Genomic DNA, 18,156 nt, shown 5'->3' with positions numbered 1-18,156 from the left:
TCTTCCTTTTGTCTATTTATTTGCCTCACGCTCGGGAGCTCTGACTGAATTCTATTTACAGTATCTTACTCTTCTGCTGTTAACTCTTTCTTAGCCTGCTCCTCTCTCGGTCCTTTTCTTCCTGTCTGACTCTCTTTGCATCTCCATTATGGAGTTTCAGAATAAGGTGGCAGCTGGCAGCTAATAGGCCTCTTTCTACACTGACCTTTGCAGCATATTGCATCAGATGGCAGATGGATAACAGCCCATGAGTGGGGCAGGCATTATGTGCTGCCTTTGTTCTCTATTCATGAATTATTCTGGCAAGAATTTGGTAATCGTTTGGATAAAGAGAAGTTCAGTTTGACTCTTCTATGCGTCCGTGTCTGAGCATTTATCTGTCTGTCTATAGATTCCTCCACGAACGACACGAACAATCCAAACAGGATCTCAAAGGCCTGGAGGAAACTGTTGTAAGTTAATAAATTCTGTCACGATTCAACGACTCAGTCCTCTCGAACTGCTTTAACTGCACTATTTTCTCTGTTCCTTTATCACACCGCAGGCTCGTGAGCTCCACACCCTGCACAACCTCCGCAAGCTTTTCGTTCAAGACCTCACAACTCGATTTAGAAAAGTAAGAGACATAACTAAACCCTTTTACTCAACACGTAGAAACAGGTGGTTCTGTTTAGAGTTACGGTGACATTTTCTATTTCATCTCCTTTTTAATCGACAGAGTGCACAGATGGAGCCTGATGATACTGGCGGATACATCACCCAGAAACAAAAGATTTCCTTTCTTGAAAACAACCTGGACCAGCTTACAAAGGTTCACAAACAGGTAGCAGCACACAGCTCAAAACTTTAATTTATAGTGACAGAAACAGGAAACATTTGACCTGTCCACGCCTAGTTTGAAAATTAAGACCAATGACCAGGTTCCCTTTGACCAGGGGGCTGATTTCCCCTCTGCAGGGTTGCAGCAGTAAATCAAAAAATGTCTACGATGAATATGTGCGGCGGACAAAGAGGCACAGACAAATTAAAATACAGAGCTGTGTGCAGTGTTTGTCATTTCTCTCCTGTGGGCAAAAGAAACACTAGCACGATCGATCATCTCACTACACCAAGTTCACAAGAAAGTCTCCTTGAAAACAGAGCAGCAGGATTTGTTAACCCCCCCTCTCTCTCCAGGGAAAGGACGCCTCACTGTATAAAACAGTAAGACTTGAACACTCCTCACGCAGGTGCAAACAGGCATTCTCGGTCTTTTCTCCGCTTCCACACAAACTCTGAAAACCAACCTTGCTCTCAGAAAGTCATAAACATACGCACACACCTCATATTTTTAATATTCCTAAATGGACCACCTCCGTGGACTAAGTGTTGGATGTGCTGAATGTTCTGCAGGCTGGCAGATTGGGGAAAGCTGCAGTGCAGCAGTTTGTCAGGCAGAAAACCAATCCTAAAGTGGCTGCTGGGAGACTCCATCCCATCCACCACCTGCTGATACTGTGGGAATGGAAGGTGAAAGTCATGGTCATAAATCAGCGGTAAAGTGATAAGGCGTGCAAATGGGCAGTGGACACTACACCAAAGCTGCAAGTTTCTCTGCCGCTGCACAGATTTAATCATCTCTGTCTGTCCGTCAACTGTAAAAACCGAGCAATCGTCACTAAAATATGTCGCCAGCAAACAAACTAACGCCAACGAGCCACAGGTGAATATCCCAAACACATTAATGCTTTGGCTGCTAGATGCCAAACACTGCCCATTGTGGAAAAAATCTCAGCTATAGTGCTCATTATCTCTGCAGGGTATGGATTAGTTTGCATGATCACACAGAAGCAGCTCACTTATTAACTTTTGCGTTTAGAGGAAACATGCAGCATGAGGCAGATTTAAATCATTGCGTCCTCGTGTTGTTTTAGCTTCATAAATATAGGCACATTATAATATTAACTGACAAGTGCAGATATGGATTTTCTAGGCCAACGCTGATATATATGAATATTTAATACAAGATATGGCCACCTCTGGATATGATGCAAGTAGCCACCTGGACTGCACAAGTGTCTGGATCAGTTATCAGGAGCTGCTCTCTGTTCCTGGTTGAGTGCAGTGGCATCGACCCTCCGTGTCCCAGTTGTGTTTTTTAGGAGTCACACTGAGACTAAGTGCTTGGACGGGGGATTTCTGGATATATACTACTGATCCAGAAAGACCTGCAGTACTCTGGCAGTGTGGGGTTGGACAATATCCTGCTGAAAGTGCCGCAGGGGTGGGGTGCTACTGTAAGAACGGCACAACTGCAGGTTAGAGTATCTCGTCTCAGTATTACTGTTCATGCACATTTGCACCAAGTGGAAATCAGATCACAGATTGCCTCATGTGTCACGGACATCCAAACAACGGCTCAGACACTCATATCAGCATCTAGCAACTATGTTCCTTTAAAAATACCCAGTTTAAAAGATCCATTACACCCATGGATTTAATACATGTTTAGGAAAATCATAATGATGATTATCATAATGTCACGCAACTGTTTACAGCATCTGCTCATCGAAGCCGCACAATATTCAAGAGGATTGTGATTCTATTCTTCCCTTCTGATCTGCTTAGGCTAATTCATATTCTCATGATGTTTTGAGGCTCTGCTGAGATCTGAGGTGTAGAGGAACAGCTGCCATGCTCGTCACCTCTAAAATACCTTGAAACATTCATTCATTGTGTTCAGGCCCATTATTTTAATTCAAAACAGAAACTTAAATGGAGATGATTCAACAGTTTTCCTACTTTTTCCCGGTTGTAGATTTCTGATAGGAGTAGTGCTTTTTACAACACCGGTGCAATTGTGGGCTGTCTCTTCCTGGTACAATTTTCAGGTTACACTTGATGTTTCTCTGTTCCACCCCACTGCACCCATTTGACCCTAACTGATCACTGATCATGGTCACACACTTCCTATGCTCCACTTTTTGTACTCTGCACTATATTCTTAGTAAAAAAAAAAAATCTTAAATTGCAAAACATATGAGCAACTCTTTGGGGAGGCAATGGTTCAGGAAGTAAAATGGGTCATCTATCAATTAGCAGCCAGTGGACTGATCCCCTGCTCCTTTAGTCTGCTTATAAATTATCCTTGGGCAAGATACTGAACCCTGAGCTGCCCTGGTGCATTCATCAGAGCGTGAGTGTGTCAGAGTGGAGGCCTGTAGAAAGAAAGTGCTTTGAATCATAGAAAATGCATAACTGTCTTTCTGTAGTTATAGCTTGTTTTTTGCACATGTCGGATTTGTGTTACAGCTGGTACGTGACAACGCAGATCTGCGCTGCGAGCTTCCAAAACTGGAGAAACGTCTTCGGTCTACAGCCGAGCGGGTAAAGGCGCTCGAGGGTGCGCTGAAGGAGGCAAAGGAAGGAGCCATGAAGGACCGCCATCGCTACCAACAGGAGGTGGAGCGAATCAAAGATGTGATGAGGGCCCGCGCTCCCTTCCGCCGACCCCACGCTGCGCTCATCGGTAACGTATACAACTTGCTCACAGATTCAAAATAACAGCCGCAGTCTGCTAGAAGTTACGTGACAGTGCTGCATGGGTCATTTCTGTGAAAGCTTTGCGATTGCTTTAACTCTGCAGTATCTTTTAATCTGTAGTAGAGATGGACCGATCCGATATTACGTATCGGTATCGGTCCGATACTGACCCTAATTACTGGATCGGATATCGGCGAGAAATAAAAAATGTAATCCGATCCATTAAATATCAAAAAAGCACCTCACAAAACTTGCGACGCGGCGTAACTCGGCTCATAACCGCAGCACGTAGCAGCAGTGTGAATCACGTGATAGAGAAGCTGTGTGTGTTTGGAGCCTCGCTACCAAACCAGCATTTCATCTCCGAGGAAGTTTTCCCAGAGAGAAGTAAAGCAAGTGTGTAAGTTCATCTCTGAATGTTTGTAAAGCATTCCCACGTTAAGCTTAACAACCGATATATGGAGCGACTGCCTCTCTCTCTCTCTCTCTCTCTCTTCTTGCTGCTACTTCAATCGTGAAACTGCTTAATGATCAGCTGATCGGCTTTTCTGTCGGGAGTCCGTCTCTCTTCTTAGTTTTTGGCCCACTTCTCACCAGAAAGAGGAAACCAGCGGCTGAACAACAGCAGCACTATTAAGCTTGATAAGCTGTTGTTAGAATTTATTTAATATTACTTTCTACACCAGGATCTTTTTCTACGTAGCTGACGGCTGGTAACTGTGCAGGGGCGGATCTAGCAAAGTTTAGCCAGGGGGGCCGATAGGGCATGAACAGGGAAAAGGGGGCACAAAGACATACTTTTCTTTCTTATTCTCATTTAAAACGTCGAGCTTTTAATAAATAATTTTCTGAATCTTACACCCAAAGTTTTAATCTGATGTAAAATATATAGAAGTCCATTACTGTATATAGTAACTGTTAAGTCTAATATACCCTAGTAAGCTATAGTACTTTTTCCTTTGGGAAGATACCATCTGTGCAGTCTGCAATTCTGTTGAAGAAAGATGTTGAATCTATTTAATTATTCTTGAAAAATAATTTATTTTTGTGCATTTTTCCCCTGCATCAAATTAAATTTGATTACATCGATTAAGCATCATGAGGTGGAGGGTGGTTCCCTATTTTTTTGCTGGGAGTTTGCAACCCTATTAGTTAGGTTGCTTAATATTTTTGCTAAGTATTCTTTAAAATACCAGAATAGGGAGGATTGAGTAGGTTTAAGTTTATTAGATTGATCAGTGTTGCTGAACTATGAAATATTTTGGGCGCAGTGTATTTTTTACATACAGGTATAACAGAATAGCTTTAGTGTTGTTATTTATTTAAACTTGAGTATAAACTTTGACAAAATGCAGCAAGATATTAAAAAAACGTTTTATTGATTAAAAAACACACTATATCGGATTCATATCGGTATCGGCAGATATCCAAATTTATGATATCGGTATCGGACATAAAAAAGTGGTATCGTGCCATCTCTACTCTGTAGGTAGCTGTAAGATGCATCCAATCATTTAGTCTGCAGCAAATTCATCGTTGCCACTGCATCGTTTCATAACAGTTCAGAGACACATATGAAAGCTGTTTCTCAGTAATTGGCAGCACAGCACCTGAAAAACATTGAATTTAAATCAACCGATTCATCAGGACATGTCGGTTAATTCACTCAAATGTGGTAAATCTAAAAGTCCGTCTAATTTTCTTTTATGATGTGATGTATAAGCCCCAAATACAATAATAAAATAAGGGGAAAAAATGCATGCAAAGCCCATGCCACTTCCTTTGGCTGCACTGAAGGATATAGTACATATATCCTCTCCAGCACTACATGTGTGATCTTGCACATGTAGACACCGTTGTGTGTCTCATCTCCCTCCCATCAGATCGCTTCCTGTGTAATGCAGCATGTGAGAAAAATCCTTCAGCATTGTGCAGCCATTCTTCACGTCCCTGTTGAGATTTTCCCACAAGCAACATCCATTGTGTGCTTCGCCCTCTCTGCTCTACTCATCTGTTGTCTCCTTCCTACATTCCTCTTAACATATCATCACATTTTCACAACCTGCACGATCGAGCTGATGCCCTTTTCTCCCTCTTCCAATCTTGTTTCATATTCAGGAAGCAAACATGCATGTAACCGAATTCTCCTGCTGTGGAACAAATATGTAAAGGACTGTTTACGTTGCACCGAAATGAGAAAAGAATTCACTTAAACAAAACAAAAAGCTGTCGAGAGAGTTTTTGCATGAAAGAATGTAACAGTTGGTGGAACATTCGGCTTCTAAGGATTTACGCGGTTGGCATATTCTCCTTAAAGAAATGCGAAACGTTAGAGTAACAGTGTAATTCATTCTGATCACTAGCTTGCTACTTCAACTCAGGGTAATTTCACTAAAGAAATGAGAGATGCATGTGCTGCTGTAATGAGAAAATGAGCTATTGATTTAAATGAGCGCTTTCAGCATAATGATTTTCATTCGAGGATTAAAGCAAAGCAAACGAGACTATCTGTGATATTTCGCTTTGCATTAATATATTTTCAGTGTTGGGCTTTAAGCATCATCCTAAAGGGCAAATTAAATACGTCTGGCTTTAATGGATGAGGGAATCAATCAATACACTGTTCTCTGTTATCACTTACAGCCAAGCCTGTACGCCCAGGCCACTACCCAGTCTGCTCTCCCACCAACCCCTTCTTTATCCGAGGCTTCAGCGATCAGCCCATTGCCTTCTGCAACGCTGTTTTCCACAACAGGAACAAAGCAGCCCCTGCTCCTGCTGCTCCTGCTGCTCCTTCGTCTCCTATATCTGCTTCTCCTACTTCTCCCTCAACACCAGAGAGTGAGCCCAGGCTACCTGAGTCCAACTCCAATCAGAACAGCCCTGCCAAACACCTCGACTTCCAAAATAATGACGCACATGACAGCAATGTTCAAAACAATATGTGAGTAAAACGGCTGTTTTGGGCGATTTTAGTCACTTTTTGTGGTTCTTACCATATTTCACCTTCTTGACTTTAGTTAATAATCGGTATCATATAACTTTAACTTTTCTCTGGTTTTATATGAGATCGTAATGAGGGGCAATACCTGTATGCCACTTAACGTTGTCTGGAACTTTCTTAAGTTTGCGTCAAGAGTGTTTATTAACCTTTTTATCAGACCCACAGACCAGTCAGACTTACAAATTCTCAATGTCTTTCATTTGAGTCATTTAGTGACTGATATCACCAGTTAATCCATTATGTTTACATAATAATTGGGTTTGTAGTGTTAGCCTGCACTTTGTCCTTATTTTCAATTTTATTTATAATCTTTTAATCCATTAGGATTAACTCAGTGAATTAGGTTGTTTGAATGAATTTGTTTATCCTTACTCCTGCCTAAACATTTCAAACATGTATTGAAATGTTTGAGCATTATTTAGCTTTTTTTAAATCTCTGCCTTATTCGTGTCTTTAACATAACTTGATTAATTGTAAAAGTTGAAAAGTTTGTAGCCATAGTTGGCTTTCTTATTTATTTCATTATGGTTTCAAATGCTGTCTCCAGTCAAGGATGACGTTTATAATAATAATGATAATAATGGATTGGATTTATATAGCGCTTTTCAAGGCACCCAAAGCGCTTTACAATTCCACTATCCATTCACTCTCACATTCACACACTGGTGGAGGCAAGCTACGGTTGTAGCCACAGCTGCCCTGGGGCAGACTGACAGAAGTGAGGCTGCCATATTGCGCCATCGGCCCCTCTGGCCAACTCCAGTAGGTGGTAGGGTACTTGCCCAAGGACACAACAACCAGGACAGAGAGCCCGGGGATCGAACCGGTTACAGATACGCTTCCCAACCCCCTGAGCCACGGTCGCCCCATGTGTCTCTTAGAGTGATGTGAAAATCCTTCACATTTTGATACATGCCAATACTATCAATGAGATAAACAGTTTGAAAGTCAATTTTCTTTTTTTGCCTGTCCCATTTGGTTCTTTAGCCGTCAGAATTGTTGTCTGAAGACCAACAAGGATACCCAATGGATTTATTTTGCCAAATGGATCATCATGGCATTGCCGTATTGGTCCATTTGATCGACCTTTGTTTTTATTATTTATTTTATTTTATTTTCAGTTGTTACAGACGGGACAGACATGAGTGAGGGATAGGAAAGGGAGAAAGAAAGAGGAAGGAAAAGAAAAACAGAAGGGGAGAGGGACAGTGAGAAAGGGGGGAAAAATCTCCTGGATCACCTGTTGAGAGAAAAAGAATAGAAAACAAGCGGAAAAAAAACAAAGCAATATACTAAACAACACCATCGCATTAATCTAGCTAAGTGTAAACAGCAGTAAATACTAAATATTGAATGTTGTTGTGCAGCACGCAGGACAGACAGCGCACAATGTGCTTTGAAGTAGCAGCCAAGAAAGGTCAAAAGTCAATTTTTGATATGACCACCGTTCCTCTTTGACAAAGTCTGAAGCCTCTCAGGCAGCTTTCTTGTGATTTCTGTAAGTTGTCTTCAGGAATAGTTTGCCAGGCTTCTTGAGGAACATTCAAAGCCTTTCTTTGGATGTTTCTGCCTTTTGTTCCTTTTGCTGTTAAGTGACCCACACTTCATTAATGTTGCTGTCCAGGCTCGGGGGGGCCAGTCGATGACTGATTTATTAGTTCATTGTGTGTTTTTCTCTCTTTGTTTAAATATCCATGTATGCTTTTTTTGTTTCAAATCACTGTCGCGCTGAAAAACAAAACTGAGTGAAAATGGAGAAAAAGAGACCAATGTCCAAAAGAAAATTGTTTGAAAGACTTTCAGACAAGCTGTGGATCTGTTGCTCAGGATAACTCGACCTGATATCATGTAACACAGCGGTCTCCAACCTTTTTTGCGCCACGGACCGGTTTATGCCCGACAATATTTTCACGGACCGGCCTTTAAGGTGTCGCGGATAAATACAACAAAATAAAACTAGTACTGGTACCGAAAAAAAGAAGATTTATTCATAACACACGTGAAAAGACCCAGGAAAACTGAGTAAACGATAAAAACGATAACAAAATAACGCTGAAAACCCTGAAAACTATACATTTCACACCTGAGCCTCAACTCTCGCGGCCCGGTACCAAACGACTCACGGACCAGTACCGGTCCGAGGCCCGGGGGTTGGGGACTGCTGGTTTAAACCATAAACCACAGTTTGATATAGACAAGAAGACTTTCAACACATTAAACTGTTTCACTGCTGGAACCATTTAAAGAACACTAATTGTATTCTATGTTTTCCCTTATTTTCTAATATTTATATTCTGTTATACATCTATTATATCCTGATGAATGCTCATATTAAACATGACCATCATCATCCAGTCAGTGACTTTTATTTACCATCATTCACAGTCGTTGGGTTTTTTATTCAGCGAATGAAACAGCAGAAGTTACCTTTTAAGATTAAAACATCCTGAGTCAATAAAAAAGTTTTTCTTGTACCTCCACACTAGGGGTGGGTTTTTATAATCGATTTATCGATTAAAATCGATTCTGGCTTGGATTATGTAAAATCGATTCATTAAAATCCTGAATCGATTTTTTTAATATAAATTTATTTTGCCCGAAATGCCAGAATCTCTGGTGAAATCTCACAAAATTTCAACAACCACCAAACAGCTAAAACAGTAAATGAGAGCAGGAACACGGATTCTGCACAAAGACTTAAACACACAGTGCAGCCCGCGGATCAGAATCAGTTAGATGTCGAATTTCTCACAGTCGGGGCGGAAAGCCGACAGCTCGCTGATTCTGATCTGTCGGCGGGTCGGCGCTTTGTGTTCACCTCCTTTATGCGCTGATTCTAAAGCTGTTAGTTTGATGTCTCTCCAAACAATATTGACCGAACCAGCAGCAAAAGAGGATCCAAACTACACTTCACAAAAACATCATCATGTATTCACTCTTACTTTTACTGTTTTGCTTCGACCACGATGCACAGCTCTCTCTCTCTCTCTCTCTCTCTCCCCCCCTCTCTCTCTGTACTGTTTTCTGCATTATTCGCTTGCTTGTTACGCACAAGTCTACCGTTGTTTACAGCGCTATCGGCCGACTTTTTTTTTTTCTGTTTTATATACTTCCGAAAAGAAAACCTAATTTCTGCCGTTCAATGCTGAACAAATTTAAAATTTTTAAAATTATGCAAAATGCAAAATGCTCAGCCTTGTCTCTAATAAAACCGCTGTAACTTCAGAGGTAATGTTCATATGTTGATTAATGGTTTTCTTTCGTTTTTGATGTACTGCAGAATATTTTTATAAAATCCCAGGCCAGGAAAAATCACCTTCATGTGTTTCTGTGTTTTATCTTCAGCTACTTTGACACAAAGGCATCTGCTGTGACGCTCACACCTTTGATAAAGTCTTGGTGTGTCAGCTTCCTTTTTATAGATACAAAAATATGTAAATGTACTAATCTGAATTATAATATTTCTGACTGTCAAAATTTCCCATATTCAAATCGAAGCGAATTAAATCGAATTAAATCGAATCGTGGATCGAATCGATTCTGGACCTTGTGAATCGGAATTGAATCGATTCTAAAAATCAGTGACGATACCCAGCCCTACTCCACACACTGGTGCATGCTTTCCCACGATACTTTGCCTAAGACTTTTGCACAGTACTGCAAATGAGTTCTGTCTGTTGCTGTTCTAAATGCATGTAATGTAATGAAAAGTCATGATTATAGCTCAAGATTTTAAAAGATAACTTTCACGTAATGTTGACAGGTGCTTGTGTTTCTGCTCTTACAGGCCTCCGGCTGAATCAGAAAGCCAAGCAGACAACGCTTCTGAAATACTCGATTCAGAAAACGGTGAGCCCTGTTCAGATAAAACCTGTAAAAAGTAATGAGAATTTTTATAATCGCAATCAGCAGAGGTAAATGGATTTATTTTTATGACTGTTTTTTTTTAAAGTGATTGTCATTATGCCATTATATAAACCATTACGTTTGAATGTGGCTTTATATACTCTTCAGATTGCTGGCTGTTAACGCCGTGATTGCCCTGCTGCTGTCGTAAACCTTTCTTTTAGTCCATATTACGTTTGTGTAATGAAGTTGTAGTCAGTAGATTTAACTCTCACTCTGAGCCAGTGGGAAGTGAAGTCAGGGATTTCTTCTCCTTGCATAGAGTGATATTAGCAGGATACAGATGATCGTTTTTGTAAAACTTGAATGAAAAATGTGCAGTGAACTGCTCCCGCCGCTCGAGGTTTTTGTTTGAGGCGAAAGCTTTTTGTGTATGTGAGTGTGCGCGCTCGTCTGCACCCGTCGGCGACAGACTCTGGAGGAGATGGATTAGGCTTGCTGTGTCATTACTCAGATAGAGACAGGTAACCGACAGACAGGCTGCGACGCCCACCTCAGCTTCTGACCCAGCGATGACAGTTGTTGAGTTGTGTAACAACACCACACCTCTTTGATTCTCAAGGAATTTCAATAAAAGCCAGAAACGGGGTTTGTGCCAATAAATCAGTCTGCTGCTACAATATGAGCTTTTAATTAAATGTCACAGATCACTACTGATTTCACTACTTTAAAGCCTGTTTGAACCCTTAAAGGATTTAATCAGGTTTAGTCTGGTTTCCCATTATATGCTGTGGAAGAAATGTCAATATTTTGCTCTTTTTGTCTGTAAATTTCTGATTTTTTCAGCAGTTTTTTATTCATTCAGATTTATTTCTTATTTTCCTTCATACTAGGCAAATGTCTACTGTAATTATCATGTAATCAGACTTTTGAAGCCATAAATCTTCTGGTTCATCGCTGCTATTTACCGTTGTTATTCTCAGTGTCATGAATTTCAGTGAGTTATGAAAAAATGCACATCTCAAAGATCAGCAGCCTCTTATTTCTTATTTATAGCATGTTTAAATGTAACATTCACGGTTACATTGTCTACATGTGCAACATCACACAAGACGGGATAAGGATTTTTATTAACTGTCACAATATTTTTTTCTACTTAAGGGATTAAACTGAACAGGCCTCATAATCCAGTGAAGCGTGAAGTCCCATGATTGCATCCATCTCATCAAATTGTGCACAAATTAAATAAAGTTGCTTCTGTGCATAACAATGGATAAATCCACGGAGGCTTGCTAAAAACTGAGAAGCAACCGAAGTGTCTCGTTATGTTTTGTCGATACGTTGTCATGCAGAAAGGCCAAGTAGATGTTCGGTGAAATGAATCTCTGTCACAGTAATTCAGGTGGAATGCCAGCCTCCGAGGGTTGAGTTAATAGAGTCGCTGCTGGGACTGAATTCAGTTCATCAGGTTCTGCAGGATATAAAAATGATCCAGGAACCAGTATTAAAACCAGACCCAATTTCCCAAGAACATGTTGTTGGTTTTCTGCTAATAAAAGTCCTTGGGATGGTTGTACTTTAATGCAAGGACACCTTAGATGGGAAACATGAGGCACTTATGGTCAAATGGCAGAGTTTGCCACTGTTTATTGGTCATTCGTTCAAGCAACATTAAATGTGTTTATGTCCTGTAGAGATGTTACATAATGCAAACTCTTCAGGTGCAGGTGAAAGTTACAAAACCTATAAGTGACAGTCAGTATTTGTGTTACCATGGCATCAGTCTTTCTGGTAACTTTAACCTCCTAGGACCTGGCGTCCACATTTTGGGTTATTTAGACCAAAATACTCAATTTTGCTCTACAAGGGCCTGATATCCACTTACGAGGACGTTATACTGCCACTGATCTATCGAAATTTTAAATGAATGTCCTCATATGTGGCTCTTATTTTTCTTAAAAACAAAAATAAGGTAAAAAAACCAAACTGGTAATTCTTTGTGTTTACATTCATCGGGCCCCAATCAGCCCAAATATCAAAGAGAAATTAAAAATGCATGCTGTGGAAGAGTTCGGGTCTTAGGAGGTTAATGATATGTTAGTAGAAAATAACCTAATGGCCCTGCCCGTAATCATTCCCTAAGCATGAAGTTTTGGGCAGCTAAACCTGTGCTGATGCTGCTTTTCCATCCTTGCCTTACTGATGGGGTTGCCAGATCAGTAAAGTGCTCGTAAAATGTTCTGTTTAGTCATTCAAATGTGAGATATCGGCGTCTAATACAACATTATGCAGCTGCTTGTTCCAAGGCCGTCTAACTTCACTTTCACATTAGGCTGTTTTAATTGAACTTACGCGTCTGTTACAAACCCACTTTTCCTCCCTCACTTCACACGCCTCCAACCTTGTCACTGTGCACCTGCCTGCCTCCTCATGCACTCTTTCTGTCCACAGGAAACACCACAGATATCAATGACAACAGGTAAGACTCTTTTTAAATAACTGCAAAGCACCTGCTGGTGTCCGTCGCTGACTTACTGGAGGGTAGAAATATTGGTTGTAATTAGCTGTCTTTTAATTTCAGCGACTAATGAAGTTAATGCATCTAGTAGCAGTAAATAATGGTAGAAGCATACCGTCACAAGCTGCGCTGCCACATTTGTCTTGCACGCACTGATCGCACTTCTGTTTTAGAATGAGGACTAAAAGCATTGATTTGACTCTTACTGCTGTTTCTTTCTGCATCACCGCTGCCCCCTTGTTGCTGTCACTACTACTGCTGCTGCTGCTGCTGTGGATGATGCTGCAACGGGCCTGTGGTTCTGCTCTCTGTCTTAGCATGTGTCTGAATGTGAATTCTGTATCCAGAACTGATGTGTGTGACAATCAGGACCCAGCTAAACTCTACAGTCTGCAGCCAGAAGCTTCAGCCAGCTAATAGTCCTGAGCAGGTAAGAAAGCCGAATGAGGAAGCTATTTATGTAGAAGATAAACTATTAACAATTCATAACCATTCAAATTGGTCATTATTTATAGTGGTTATGAATTCTGGTGGTAGGAGGACCCTGTGAATTTCTCGCCAAGAGCCCCAACAGACTAGAATCAGCACTGACGGATTTGGTAGTAGGATGCATAGAAGCGCGTTAGATAATGCCCGAAAACAGACACTTTCCTCAGTTCATCGCGCATTGTGCTGTAGTAAAATGCGATTAGAATTGATGTATCGGGTCATGAGGTCTTATGAATCAGCACTATTTCTTTAAGGCCGCTTGGCTTCAGCTCTTTGGTGCTTTGTGGGCAGCTGTAACAATGTGAGAAACCTGGGTGAGTTTTTATTTTAAGAGTGTGAGACACTTTGCACAAAAATCCCTAACAGACGTGATCTGTATGCACCTTCCTTTAAAAATACTTCACTCTTGACAGTGAATTGACCTTATTTAGGAATGCATATTTAATTTAAACTGCAAGACTAATAATGTAAGATATGTTTGCACTGATTAAATAATGTCCAACATGCTATATATTCCTACACTCTGAGGAATGTAATGAAGATGAGGGGACGTTATTCTAACTTTTCAAGTCCTTTCAACTGGAGTAAAGTTTGCAAGCGAGTAAATACAAGTCTTTCACAAAGCTGCTGAATTTTATGCGCTGTTAAATGTAAATCGTGCCCCAGAGGACACTGTGCAGTTCTCAAATAAAAGTAACTCCTCAGTAAAGACACCAGGTATAAAATGACTCGAGACATGTTCCGTCTGGCATTGATGGCGTGACTCACCGGCTGCTGTCTCCTGTCTTCTGCAATCCTTTGCTTTCACCATTTCTCTCAAATGTATCTGTCGCTCTTATTCACTGTTTCTGTCTATGTCTGTCTCTCTCTCTCTCCAGGCAGACGTTTTTTTCTGAGGCCTCTGTAAATCTGCATGCAGCTGATCACTGTCCTCCCAGACTCCCCTTCCTCTCGCATCCTCCTCACCTGCTGTAAACAGACCTCCCGTGTCGTTTTTTAGGCACCCTGCTTGTCTTCTTCGATCCTTTCTCGTTTCTGTATTATGACGTGTGGGGTGTAACAGTTTGACAAGCACTGCATCTCAAATGCCAGACCTGGCAACCTACACCTGTGATGCTGCTGCAGCCCCTCCCCCATGACTTGAAATATGAAGGGACCACAAATAGAAAGGTGGAGAAGAGAAAGTGCCGTGTGGTAGGTTTCCACTAGGTTGTGCTGTTTGTCTCAGTGAGGGACGTCGGCATTGAGCATTATGATTATTATTAGAAGTATCATCAGTATCATTAATAAACATATGGAAAATCTAAAAGACAAAAAATACTAACAACATGAAAACAGTTTGATCCTTGTGATCACTTTTCTGATATTTATACTTTTCACTGCATGTTGATTTTCAATGTTGGTTGTCAGCATTTTTCAAAAAATATGTATTAAAGAGGAAGAACACTAGTGAAGCAACAATATAAACATGTTAAAGTCCCAAAACCAGAATAGAAGATAAGCATCGAGATGTGTGTGTTAGTACCAAATCTCATTAGAAGAACAAAAGCCAACAATGCTCCAAGCGGTGTATCAGAAATCTGTGACCTCCACAGTCTGTCTGTGGCTCTCAGTAAACAGTCAAAAACAGGTTGTGCCTATATTGTGTGAGTTTTCAAAGTGAGTTTCAAAGTAATTCCCCCCAAAATGTTTGAGGACTGCTCTTTTTAGCAAATGTTAGTCAGTGTACTTGTTAAGGACTATGTTCAGTCATGGATATAAACACATTTGGTGCTCTGGTGAGCATTTACCGCAGCAGGATGATGTATGCAGGGCTTACTAAAAATACTCCAAGGTTCATAGTGATCAGGAAAAATGTTAGAAAAGTGTGAGAGCACATGAGAGAAAGATATGAGTATTCGTAGTAAATCTACCGACGCCAGCAAACTACACTCACTGGCCACTTTATTAGATATACCTGTGCAACTGCTCCTGAAACTAATGCAATGAAGCACCGAGGCAGTTCTTCAAGCAAAAGTGGACCTAACAAAGTGTCCCTTGAGTTTAAAATACTCATATACACATATACTGTGGATGATACTTGGTTTAATACAGACAATAAACATATGAGACTCCATAAGACTCTTTAAGGCACAAGTTTGTGCTTTATCAGCCTCAGAGGATACATTGTAGCAAGTTTTAGCTGTGAGCAGAAAGCAAAGACAAAAGCAAATGAAGACAGATTGTTTTGTAAAGACTCATCGTGTAGTTGTAAAGGCAACTTTACGCTGTAAATTATCCCTTAAAGCTGCCTGTCAGGGATTGTGCGTGAAATATTTAGTCACTGTCATGTTATGCAAGAGCATGGCAGAGTGGAAAAAGTGTGTAGCAACTATTTTTATACTAGCTGGAAAGAAATATATTATTTATCGTTTGCTCTACTTCAAATATTTACTGGCTATTTATCTCTAATTTAGAACGGTTTTTGAGTGAAGCATTATCATTTTGTTGTTTGATGTGCAACTGTATTATTTTTATAGTCCCTGTAGTGAATCGTAAAGATTTGAGATTTCTGCAGTTTTGTGTGAGAGCCGCCGTTCCAAGAAACGTTTAAAAAAAAAGACTAATCTTACGGTTCTTTGCTGAACCACCTCAGAGTGAAACCAAAGCCCCAACTGTAGTGAGTCACTTCAATAGGATCTTATTCTGTGCGAGCTCGAAGCTCTGCTGGAGACATGAAGCAAGGGTTACTCCAGGTTATCAAGAGCTGATACAATCCTGTCTTATCCTGCTGACTCACACACACACACGATGCGCACATGGATGTAGCATCTCATCAGCCAGTGAGATATTTGATCTTTGACCCCTAAGTACAGATAATGTATCAGTCCTGTATTGATTGGGTGTAGTCTGAGTTTTCTGAGCATATACGAAGGCTGTTCGCTCGCACACTGACCGTCAGTAGCTCCTCGCCACCCGTCACGTTCACTCTGTGCACCTCCTGATCAGACAGTCAGGATGGAAGGGTCGAGGGTGACGGTGGACACCGAGCTTTGCGTGTCTGTGTGCAGATAAAAGCTGCCTCTCATTAGCAGAGTTTTGCAGCTGCTTCTAACCAAAATGGACCAGTAATGTTTATCAAAGCATCAACAGGTTAGCGTGCATGAACAACATATTTGTCTTTAAGTGGACGAAGGAAGGAGTTTTATTTTCTAAAGTGCACAACAGCGTGGCCGTGTTGCAGACATACACACTTCCTGTGTTGTGTGGTTGCTCAGATAAACTACGTCTACTTCACCCTGTAATAGTGTTTTCTACAATGTTATAACAAACATAGACTGTGTATAAAAGATGGACATAGTCACCACATCACCCTGTGGTTTGTAAAGTTCTGCCATGAAGTGTTGAACTCAGCTTCTCTGTGTCTGGTTTCAAGAGTTGATGCCCCTGATCTAAAGTATCCCCAGCTTTCTCTTTCTTTTTGACTCTAATCAGAACTATAATTGATAAAACAACACGTCGTATTTGATAAGAACTGAAGCTAACCTATAAGAGTTATCAGGAAAGTGTTTACTGAGGTAATGAAGGGAGGGAACTGAGGGTCACTTTCACATCAGAGTGTATAAACTTCTACATAATGTGACATTTTATTGAACCCTGAGGAGTCAGACTGCAGGTTTGATCCACTCTGGCTTCACTTTTCAGACTCTGCAGCTATGTCCTCCTTTCATATTCAGTATATGATGAAAAACATAAGGATTTATCTATGTGATATGGTTTAGTACCATTACCTAACCTGCTTATGCTTTAGTGGGTCAGGCGGGGTTAAGGTTACCAGTCAACACACAGAGACGGGCTCACATCCACACCTTTAGACAATTAGGTCACCAATTAACCCAGCGTATGGATGTCTTTTAATATCCTACTTTTAACTAACTGGCACCATAAAATATTTAATTTCTATACTACTATATTTTTTACGGTTGTCCCTCTTTAACACAAAGATGTTACTTGTAACAGATAATTCTTATTACAGGACTGAGGTTGAGTGAAATGTGTGTAGCATTCTAACTATTATTACATCCCTTTAATCGCCCTTTAAATCTATCTTTTCATCATCTGTCTTTTTAAAAGGTAATAAAAGGCCACTGAACCTTTGAAGTCGTGTGTGTTTACATAACCTATAGAAACCACGAGCTGAACATAAACGTCTCGTCAGCACGCCGTCGCTGAAAACAGCCTCCCGAACGCGCACTGTGGTTGCTCATCAAACTGGGAGTGTTCGAATGACTGTGTGTAGATCTGCGTTTATTTTATTTTTGAAAAAACAATTGTTCTGTTTGTCTTAAAGTCATTGTAACAAATCTAAAAAAAAATATTCCGACAAGATCAAAGATCAAAGAATTGCGATTCTGTATCCTGAACATGCAGAAAGAGAACTGCAGGAATGGCCGAGCGGTTAAAAAAAGACAGAGGCGAAGTGTCTGTGTTTATTTGTACAACAGTGTGTTGTTTCGTTTGTTTATGGCGTGTGATTTAGTGCATGAACTACTCTGTTCTGTAGCTGCTGAGAAACAGCGCTGTTGTTTCATGAACTCACCTTTCAATAAATATGATGCTGAGGATTACCACACGCTCTTGTCATTATTCTTCTTTAATGTCATTTGTAAAAGCCGAATAAACCATTATAACGTCAGTAACCTCTGCAGCTCGCAGCCCAGGAGAGAAGCAGGAGAGATAAAGCAGCTTTAAAAACAGCTGCACCAGTGAGGTCAGTGTGAATACTGGAATTAACATC

General features: G+C 40.6%; 1 protein-coding gene across 6 annotated transcripts in view; it reads left to right on the top strand.

The window, feature by feature from the left end:
- The window catches only part of kif5ab (kinesin family member 5A, b), an 88,886-nt gene extending 70,900 nt beyond the window's left edge, over nucleotides 1–17,986 (top strand). For 2 of the 6 annotated variants that reach the window (XM_085159484.1, XM_085159487.1), the window contains 9 exons: nucleotides 392–452; nucleotides 545–616; nucleotides 719–823; nucleotides 3,292–3,508; nucleotides 6,166–6,466; nucleotides 10,314–10,375; nucleotides 12,824–12,851; nucleotides 13,208–13,320; nucleotides 14,258–17,986. In XM_085159484.1, the coding sequence (XP_085015610.1) occupies nucleotides 392–452; nucleotides 545–616; nucleotides 719–823; nucleotides 3,292–3,508; nucleotides 6,166–6,466; nucleotides 10,314–10,375; nucleotides 12,824–12,851; nucleotides 13,208–13,307 (946 nt within the window). In that variant the 3' untranslated portion in view covers nucleotides 13,308–13,320; nucleotides 14,258–17,986. Of the gene's footprint in view, nucleotides 1–391; nucleotides 453–544; nucleotides 617–718; nucleotides 824–3,291; nucleotides 3,509–6,165; nucleotides 6,467–10,313; nucleotides 10,376–12,823; nucleotides 12,852–13,207 lie in introns of all 6 variants that reach the window. The other 4 variants (XM_085159485.1, XM_085159488.1, XM_085159486.1 and 1 more) reach the window with 4 other exon arrangements.
- The last annotated feature ends 170 nt before the right edge of the window (nucleotides 17,987–18,156 follow it).

Source organism: Neolamprologus multifasciatus, chromosome 5 (assembly GCF_963576455.1).
Source record: "Neolamprologus multifasciatus chromosome 5, fNeoMul1.2, whole genome shotgun sequence".
Taxonomy (NCBI): Eukaryota; Metazoa; Chordata; class Actinopteri; order Cichliformes; family Cichlidae; genus Neolamprologus; species Neolamprologus multifasciatus.
The sequence above is the reverse complement of the archived record's forward strand: the minus strand, read 5'-3'. Positions and strand labels throughout refer to the sequence as shown.